This window comes from Lactuca sativa, chromosome 5 (genome assembly GCF_002870075.4).
Source record: "Lactuca sativa cultivar Salinas chromosome 5, Lsat_Salinas_v11, whole genome shotgun sequence".
Classification (NCBI taxonomy): Eukaryota; Viridiplantae; Streptophyta; class Magnoliopsida; order Asterales; family Asteraceae; genus Lactuca; species Lactuca sativa.
Genome location: NC_056627.2, coordinates 128,903,053 through 128,913,585, shown reverse-complemented (window position 1 = coordinate 128,913,585; position 10,533 = coordinate 128,903,053). Strand labels below are relative to the sequence as shown.

The following is a 10,533-nucleotide window of genomic DNA, read 5'->3' as shown; positions in this document are numbered from 1 at the left end:
ATGTGCACGTCTACTAAGTGATCGTTCACCGGATCCATAGGATCTCACATGAACTTTGAGCGCACTATTGTATAATAAATTCATGGACGTTTTTTGAATTTACCATAATGGATATTCTTAGGTGGCTAGCATAAGGGACTAAAGGCTACTCAATCTCTTTAAAGTTAAATGTTCGACCTTTTTGAAATTACCAAAGTAGATACTCTTATTTGAAGTAGTTCTTAGATTAAAAACTTTCTACAAAAAAAAAAAAAAATGTAAACCCATCCTCTCAAACAAATCATTTTCCTTAATTCTACCTTTCTTATAAGCTAAAAACTTCAACCTCCTAAAACCTCGTTGCCAAACACACCCATAGTGGTTTATTTGCAACTTTTAGCAGAATTTTACCAAGACAAGAGAAGAAAACGAAATTGACATACTTGACCCCATATGCTTTGTACAACGTGAAGGGAATATCTTGCACTACGTTTGACATACTAAGACTGAAACTAATGAAAGGTGACTCTGCCTCAATCTCTCCTATGTAAAAAAAAAAAGACATAAATACCCTCCTAGTCCTATTCATAAGAATATCCAGTCAAATAATTATTACCAACAACAAACAAAATGACTTTTCCTTTACATTCAAACCGAAAAAATACTTAAAAAAAATTTATAGACATCTAAAAAGTGAGGTAGTGTGACTTCTACCAACATATATACTACCAACAAAGTAACAAACACTATGATGATGATGATGATGATGATGATGATGATGATGATTGATTTGTTTTTGGGGCATATTCATTCATTCATCAGCAGCATTTTTTAGTTTACCCTCATCCACTTGTTCTATTTCTTGTGCTTCAGCAGTAGATGCCTGGATTGGCTTCTTGAATTGAACCAAAATCATGGTCATGTTGTCACATCCCTCTCCTGTGGATGTTGATGGAGCCAAACATTTATCAAACACTCTCTCACATATTGTTGAAAGTTTACTTTCCTGCATAATATTATAATATATAAACAGTCACTTTTAACTTTTAAACACAAGGGTATAATGGTCAATCGCTTTCCTGTATAAGTCCAATAATTAGAACTTACCACTACCAATATATATAACTACAAACGGTTGTTTACGATTTTATTTTTTCTCAAATAAACAATCATTGGATATTCATAATCACTTGAATACAAGGGCAAAATGGTCATTTACTTTTGTGCATATGATTCCAAGAGTTATAATTCCCAAATTATAAGGATAACCAGCTATTTAGAATTCTAATTTATAAAAGTTCCCACTCTCAAATAAACAGTTATTAGTTCTTTAGAATCACTAAACATGAGGCTAAAATGGTAATTTGCTTTTTTTTTTTTTGCTTAATTCCAACGGTTAGAATTCCCAATTTATTACTATAAACAGTTATTTACATTTTTAATTCACAACTGTCCTCAAATAAACAAGCAATTGTTGTTCAATATCACTTTTTAACAGAGTGGTAAAATGGTCATATACTTTCTTGTATAATTCCAACAGTTAAAATTCTGAATTTGTAATTAGAAATAGCTATTTACAATTTTAATTTATAACAGTTCCTAAAATAAACAGTCATTTCTTATTTAGCATCACTTTTAAACAAAAGGGTAACATAGTCATTTACTCGTTTTCAATTAATCCAAAAAAGAAAGATATTATGTTTTTACAACAATTAATCCATACATCATTTAGCTCTTCTTTTTTAATTAATCCAGAAAGTACATTGGTCAGTATAGGACTTTCCTCGTTAAATCCAAACCTTTTACAAATTTGCCCTTGATTATTTTTTCATCCACTTTTTCAGATGTGCCATTATATTATTTTCTCAAATATCTTTTAGACATTTATTTTAACACTTAATGGGAAAAAAAAACAACTTACCGATTTCAGTTGTTCATGAACAAAATCCACTAATTGTTGGCTTGACATGCAATCCCTGAATAAATGAAGTAAACAATTCAGCAATAAGAAAAAAAATAGCATTGTACTTTCCTACTTTTTTTAATTATAGAATTATGCTTCCATTTTATCTTATTACAACATTGTACTTTCTAATAAAAATGTAGTACTCTTAATTCATTTAGTTAATTAAAAAAATGAAAAAATAAATAAATAATTTGATGACATGGAGTGTTGGGTATACGTATACCCCATGGGCTTATAAAAGATATTCTAATTTAATTAACAGAAAGTTAGTTTAGACTTTAGAAGAAAATAATTACATAAATAAAAAATGAGTCATATTGGAGAAAACTGAAGAAGCAGCCCTTACCAGATACCATCACATGCCAGCACAACAAAATCATCATCATCACATAGCTCAACCTAAACAAAAATATAAAATTTATATCAAACATAAAAAATGAAATTAAAGAATTCCAATTACTCTATAATAATAATAATAATAATAGCAAAGGGGCTTACAGTGTTCACATCAGGATTTGCAGTAACTATTTGCTTTTCAGCAGACAAAAACTTGTTCTGCTTAAATTCCATGTCACCTGCACAATTATTCATAATTACATTTACATCACCATTACTAAGGAAAAAGATAAAACGGATAACAAGATAAAAGAACACAAGGGCAAAAAGGTAAAAGTACCTATAGCTCTTGTAAGATTAAGACTACCATTAACTCTGCCCGCATGAATAAATCCACCTGCTTTAAGTATCCTATCTCTCTCAACCTCAAGCCCTGGCTTGTGATCTCTTGAAAGATTGTATGCCTGCAATTTTTATTTACATCAAACTTGTTTTGTATATTTATCAATTATCAATTATCATAATAATAAAGGAAAGATTGTTGATATTTGATATTTGATATTTGATATTTGATATTATTTATTTATTTATTACCTCCCCCTTCCTGGAAATTACACATCGGGAATCACCAGCATTTGCAACAATCAGTTGATTGTTTCTCATGATAGCAACACATGCTGTACATCCGGATGTGGGCCCCGTGAAATCAGAATGTGGACCCTACAAATAAAATATGCTATTATTATAACCAAAAATAATAAAAATAAATTGCTGTTTTTTTGGAAAGAGTACCTCCTCAAAAGCCCATTCATCGAGCTGATGACTTGTTTCTCCTCCTCTTGGAGACCATATGAGAGACTCAATGACACCTGAGAACTTGTTTATTCTATCTCCCAAAACAGATAACTCCCTCCACCCTCTTTGTCCTCTCATCATCTCATCCATTCTGCATTATAGAAACGGAATCGGTCATTCCATTGGATACGATGGAATCAGAGAAGGAATGGAATCCGTCATTCCATTGGGTTGTTTGTTATGCCTGATGGAATGTATTGGGGCCATTTATGAAAGTAATTGATTGTTTTGTTATTATAACCTGACTTTGGTTCTAATGAGATTTTATTATGTTTCATTTTCAAGCTTGGTAGATTACAAATTCCACATTAATCAAAAAATAATATATAGAATGATAATTTTCCATGTTTCTAACAGAACTAAAAAAAGAGGATCATGACTATGAAGAAATAAAACAACAGATAAATCCAGTTGAAATATTTCAAATATATAACCTGATAAATGACTTCTCTACAGAAGTTTCAATATCTCCACTAGAATATGCTTCATGCTTCAGCACTTGTCTATGGAGATATTTAGCACAAAACTTGGCAACCACTTTACCTGAGATGAATAAAGTAAAAACATCAAAAGTCAACATATATATATATATATATATATTAAGTAATGATTGGTACACACCTCCATGCCCATCATATACACCAAAAAAAGAGGTAGAATGGTCGAGGTCAGGAAGTGCTGCATGCTAAAGAACACAACCAAAAGAAACAATTATGTTTTAATTTTCTAATATGTAAAGATTTGGAATTGATGACATGGCATTTCATGAGAAACCAGGTACAAATATTGCCAAAAATGAAACTCCAAGCATCAAAAAATAGCATTCATGTATTTACCTAATCAAAGTCAAATGTAATCTATTTATCCAAGAAAAATGATAACAAATTAATTCATTCCATTTTCCATATACATATAGAAAATCTTAGAAACTTGGAAGTTGGAAGTGATTATCTACTTACAGCATCTTCCATTGTTGCACGCCACCCTTGCATTGATGATAAACCATATTTGACCCTTCCATTCTCACCATCTTCAGAGAACTTTTCTGTTTTAGGAGTGCTGAGATATGTACCCATCTTTTTACCTGAAATTACAATAAAACCAACTGGTCGAAAACGCATCGATGAGCTCTTAAAAGTAATGATAAGAATATTCACATGTCAATTGTTTCAAGCATCAAGCTCTGCTGCAAAAAGTCATTTAGGCCCCATTTGTCACATAGGAAAAAACATCATGTATAACTGAAAATAACCCAATGGAGTAGAAGATCCTTCAGGAACCTTGTCAATTTCATTCAAAAGTCAAAACCAGTCTAAAGATGGATTGAGACAAAGGATCCACACTTGAAAAAAACAGTCCATGTTTACGAATAAGAAAAGTGTTTCAATCGTCGTCTTTCAACTCCCATATAATCGAGAGATTTGGGATCAAATCATGAGAACTGAAAATTATTCCCAGATTTCTAGTTAACGAATCGATAGAGCAGGAACAGGAACTGAAACTCCAAAATCGAGATCGTACGACATGAACTTATCAAAATCACTGATGAATAAAATAGTGATAGTTTAGGGGATTTACTTACCTAGATTGCCCGATTGGGCTGCCAAACAATTCGATTAACAAACCGAACCAAATTCGATTGAAGCTTCAACAAAACCAATCGCTATCAAGATTCGAGGGTGCCCTAGAAGACCTAAGGACTTTGGGAGATGAAGATGGTAGGGTAGGAAAGAAGAATGTCGACGAGAAAGAACAACTGTTCAAGGGTGTTAGTACGGCTGGTGTGATGCACAATACGATCTGGAGTGACGTGTGATGACAGAGGTTTGTACTTATCCATGGAAAACCGGTTGCTACTTTTACCTTTGACTCTGAGTCAACTTTCAAACCAGGTGCCATGGCTGACTAGATGGTGAGTGGTGAGTGGTGAGTTAAAGTTTTCAACCATATGAAAAAGACTAAACCATGGTTTGGAACGTGGTTTAACATGGTCGATAGCCTTAGTATTCAACTTTTAGCATTTTATATACCTCATCTTAAAATAATAATAATAATAATAATAATATCTCAATTCCTAATTTTGCTTCAAAGTTGTCATTTACCTACTGGACGTAATAAAAAAAAATATATTTGTTTTTTACATTATCTTTCCTGTCAATAGAGACGTACAAACTACGATCTAGATCTGATATAGATTTGAGTTTTGATTACGTTAGCAACGATCTAATTCAACTTTGATCCAATCTGGTTTTGGTTTGGTTCGATTTTCCCATTGTAGTTTTGGCCTGATTTGGCTGATCCAAGTTTTTACAGGTTTAGGCCAAATCTAGAAAGTTTAATATGTTTTTGATTCTAAATAATAAAAGACTAAACAATGGTTTGGAACGAGGTTTAACATTGTTTATAGACTTACAATAGTATTCAACTTTTAGCATTTTATATACATTATCTTAAGAAAAAATTAATCTCTCAATTCCTAATTTTCGCTTCAAAGTTGTCATTTTCCTATTGTAACGTGATAAAAGAAATATTTGTTTTTTACATTATCTTTCCTGTCAATAGAGATGTACAAACTACGATCCCTATCTAATCCGGATTTGGATCCGGATCTGATCCAGTTTTGATTACGTCAACAACGATCTAATTCGACTTTGATCTAATTTGGTTTTGGTTTGGTTCAAATTTCCCATTGTAGTTTTGGATTGATTTGACTGATCCAAGTTTTTACCGATTTAGGCCCAATCTAGTAGGTTTAATATGTTTTTGGTTCTAAATAATGAAATACTAAACAATGGTTTGGAATGTGGTTTAACATGGTCTATAGACTTACAATAATATTCAATTTTTAGCATTTTATATACATTATCTTAAGAAAAATTAATCTCCCGATTTCTAATTTCGTTTCAAAGTTGTCATTTTCCTATTTTAACGTGATAAAAGAAATATTTGTTTTTTACATTATCTTTCCTATCAGATTATCTGATTTTGTTTGGTAAAAAAACAGTTGTGGTAGGACTCAGTTTTCAGATCATATCAAATCTATACCGAGAATCTAATTTCCATGTGCATCTTTACCCAGACACGACTCTATGTGTAACACCCTGGTCCCGGTATGTATTTTTATATTAAGTTGTTCATTTTTCTTACGGACTCGACGAGTTGGAGGCCCAAACTTGTCGAGTAGAGTAGGAATGGGATGTTGGACTTAAGTTATCTACTCGACGAGTAGAGCTACCAGGAAAAACTCTAATTTTAAGGGTTTGCACCCCATTTAAACACCTTAATTGGATTCCTTTACAACCTCCAGCACCCTCAGACCATCCTCATGAAACCCTAATCGATGTTGAGTGTTCTTTAGCTCTTTGTGCCATTTTGTGTGTATTTAAAGCCTGGGTAGAAAGAGGAGGCTTGGGAGATCAAGAGAAGGCAAGTAGATCCAGAAGTTTTGGCACATTTCCAGCTTGTTTAAGGTAAAAAGCTTCAACCTTGACCATTTATCTCTTAGATCTCTAGTTAGGGCAAGTTTCTACCTTTTCTAAGTTTTAGTAGAGCCATTTTCGGGATGTTGTGGTTCTAAGGGAGTATAACCTCAGATCTCGAACTATTGAGGGTTCCCATGGCATAAAGGTGCCAACATTATGGCCATGGGAGTCCTATGCACCTTGTGGACCTCATTTTTGGGTCTTTTGAGCTTGAAGACTCATGCATGGAAGTAAAGTTTGTGACTTTACGTGTAATATGGACCCTAGGAGGTTAGATCTATGTTTTGGATGTATTAAGGTCGACTGAAATTGACTAAATAGCTTTGGACATGGAGGGACTCAGCGAGTCGCTCATACGACTCGGCGAGTCGGGTCGCAGTTTCCCCCAAACCTCTTCTGATAACGATTAATGTGTTAAGTTGGAAGAAGACTCAACTAGTTGGCTTTGTTATGAACCTGAAGATCATGGAACTCGGTTAGTTCAAGAACAAACTCGACGAGTTCAAGACTAAGTCCCAACTGCATGAAGAAGAACTCGACGAGTTTATGGAGAACTCGGCGAGTCCAGGACTAGACGTGCCAACTTGCATGAAGCAGGACTCGACAAGTTCAAGGATGAACTCGGAGAGTTAATTGTAGAAGGTCTCGATTATGTACGAAGGAGAACTCGGCGAGTTCTTGAAAGACTCGACGAGTAGGGTCGAAGCTTTTAGCATCCTAAGGACTATGGAACTCAGCGAGTTGGTGGATCAACTCAGCGATTTGAGTCAACCAGATGTTGACCTTGGCCAAAAGTTGACTTTGACCAAGGTGTTGACCTTTCCTTTGACTTTGAAGTGAGTTGACCCTTGAAAGGGGGTTAAGAGTATGAAATGGTAATTAAGGAAGATTGTTACGTGTAGGAGTTGAGAGGAGTTGATCTCGACATCGAGGATAGTTCAGACACTTCACAACATTGAGGTGAGTTACATTCCAGTAGAAGTGGGTCTAAGGCACCAAGGTTGGCCCACTAGTAAGAGTTATAGTATAGATAATTGTCTTCATGATAATTATCTGGTATGTTGTTATCTGTTATGATTGTGTGCTAGTCTGATATGATGTTATATGATAGTAGGTAGTAGGGGGAATAGTCCCCGTGTTATGGCCGTAAGGGCCAGAGGGTAGGTCGGGCACCCCGGATATGCTCGAAAGTATGTTTATGCTATGTGATTATGTGGTAGTATTAGGGTTGAAATAGTCCTTGTAGCTGGTTGAGTTAAATTAGAGGGTAGGTCGGCACCCTAGAATTGCCAGATAGGGTAGGTGGCGCCCCAAGATTTCCAGACAGGGTAGGTCGGGCACCCAGAATTGCCGGGCAATATGTTAGTTATGTGGTATGTGGTATGATGGGGGAACTCACTAAGCTTTGTGCTTACAATTTTCAGTTTTGCTTTCAGGTACCTCTTCATCAAAGGGGAAGGAGCTGGTGCGGTAGTAGCGCATCACACACACACACACAAGATTTCCGCATTACAAGATTCTTGGGATTGTACTCTGATATTATTACTATTTTGTGATATGGATTTGTGACATGTGATTGTGGCTTTGGTTAATAACATGGCTTGATGATGATTTTTTTATAAATGTTTTCTAAATCGTCATATAAAAATGAAATTTTTGGTCTTAAATTTTAGGATGTTACAAGTTGGTATCAGAGCCTTGGTTTGAGGGATTCGAGCACACTTCCGGGTGTGCCTGGACTCAAACTAAGGACTTGATATGAAAATTTTCAAAGAAAAATCATTTCATAAAAAGAATTTTGAAAAGAATTTGAAAAGAGGAAAGAAATTTGAAAAGAACAAGGTGTGTGATGCGTGCAACCGACCAAGCTCAAGTAAGTTTTCCCCAAGATACCCATACATTTTATGATATGATTATGAGAAGTGTATGCTAGATTAGGGCTAAGGATGTAACACTGTAAATTTCAAAATAATTTTTCATAATTTATAAAAACATTTCTCATTACTTTTCATAAAAACATCAAGTTTAAATCTCAATCCACATTATACAAAATCCCAAGATCAATGTATATCAAAAATCCCATGCGTGTGTACAGATCAAGCCGGCGCCTTCCCACGGTCATCGCTAGTACCTGAAACAACAACACTAACACTGTAAGCACAAAGCTTAGTGAGTTCCCCAAAATACCACATAAACACATATATATTAGCCACTCGAGGCTATAACTCTGTGGGTCCGTGCACCCAAGCTCTATGAACCCTCAGGTTCTAACTCTGGGAACCTTCCGGTTCCAACTCTATAAACATGCACAACATAAATCACATAGACATCATGCAGTACAACACATAGCATACACATAACATACACATACTCTAACACATAACTCTGATTACCTACTCAAGGTAAGGTATAGTGAGAAGACTCACCTCGTGAATATCGATAGCTAGCAAATTCTAAAATCACACGTGCTCGATCCTCCGAGCTACAATCTCCCTATAACATCATATGTCTCTAGTTAACACTTTTAACACTAAGGTTGACTATCCCTCAAAAGTCAACACTGGTCAACGGTCAATAGTCAATGGTCAACTTTGACCGGACTCGGCGAGTGCACTAAGGCGACTCGGCGAGTCTAGATGTTTTCACCAACTCTCTAGGATTCCCTTTTTACACGTCGAGTACCCCCCCTGACTCGACGAGTTCCACCTGGCAGAATCGTGGGGCTACCCCGACTCTACTCGCCGAGTCTCAAGAATAACTCGGCGAGTCCCAGCTCGACTCAGTCCACCTGTCCACCCTCTCTAACTCGTCCTGACTCACTGAGTCAACCTATGACTCGACTGGACCACTCACTGGCCGATCTAAGGGCAATCTTCAAGCTACTCGCCGAGTCTGCTCATCAGACTCGGCGAGTCCATGCCATGCAATCACTCAAACTCGCTTCTAAGGTCAGATCTGCTCCCACAATTCATAGATCTGGCCTTCCTAGACTGATTCTTCACGTAAAGCCCTTATCTTGGTGTTTACAATACACCCCATGGATCATAAATAGCATTTTGACCCAAGGCATAAGGATTCCAATCCAAAACCTCCATTGATTCACAGAAAGCTTGGGCAAAGGGACACTCTAGACCTCCAATGGTCCAGATCTATGGTCTAAATCGCTTAAGGGGCCAAGGGGGCTCTAGATCTAGCCACAAAAGGGTTCAATAAACCCTAAATCAAATAAACATCAACATAGAAGAGGATAGCTCGAAGATATTACCACAATAGTGATGCTCTGGACTCCAAACTCTCAGAAAATGGCTCCCCTTGCTTTCCCCTTAGCCGATCCTCCCTTTCCCTTGCAAGATGACACCTCCAAGATCAATAATGGCCTCCTACTTTGCTCCAAACGCTCACACTCGATTAGGGTTTCACTCAAGGGACTGGTGAGCACAAATGACGGCCATAAGGCCCTTTAAATAGGTCCCAAACCTGAGAAATTAGGGTTTCATTAAACAACGCAGACTCGCCGAGTCTAGGCGCGAACCCGCGTCCAGAACCGCGATCCTACTCGGCGAGTCTGAGCTCCAACTCGCCGAGTCCCCTCTCAAAACACCAAAAACATAAACATAAAAGATACCTGGAAATCCGGGCTGTTACAACTCTCCCCCACTAGAACTAGACTTCGCCCTCGAAGTCTCGCTCTGAAAATAGCTCCGGATGCTGCTCACGCATCTCACGCTCCGGCTCCCAGGTCATCTCTGATCCCTTCCGATGTTGCCACTGAACCAACACCAGGGGTACCTCCTTGTTCCTCAGAACCTTGATCTTCCAATCTCTGATGGCCACTGGCCTCTCGGCATAATTCAGGCTCGCATCCACCTGAATATCCTCTAATGGAACCACTGCCGACTCGTCGGCTATACACTT

At 36.7% G+C, this 10,533-nt stretch overlaps 1 protein-coding gene across 1 annotated transcript; it reads right to left on the bottom strand.

Annotated features, from left to right (window-relative positions):
• Window positions 1–539: 539 nt before the first annotated feature.
• Window positions 540–4,967, bottom strand: LOC111887279 (probable protein phosphatase 2C 21). The gene is made up of 11 exons (XM_023883441.3): window positions 4,719–4,967; window positions 4,096–4,220; window positions 3,758–3,821; window positions 3,571–3,679; window positions 3,074–3,227; window positions 2,876–3,001; window positions 2,622–2,745; window positions 2,444–2,520; window positions 2,292–2,344; window positions 1,901–1,955; window positions 540–985 (listed from the first exon to the last, which is right to left on the bottom strand). Exons 2-11 carry the CDS (start codon window positions 4,210–4,212, stop codon window positions 791–793), a joined length of 1,074 nt encoding a protein of 357 aa, XP_023739209.1. The 5' UTR covers window positions 4,213–4,220; window positions 4,719–4,967; the 3' UTR covers window positions 540–790.
• Window positions 4,968–10,533: the final 5,566 nt, after the last annotated feature.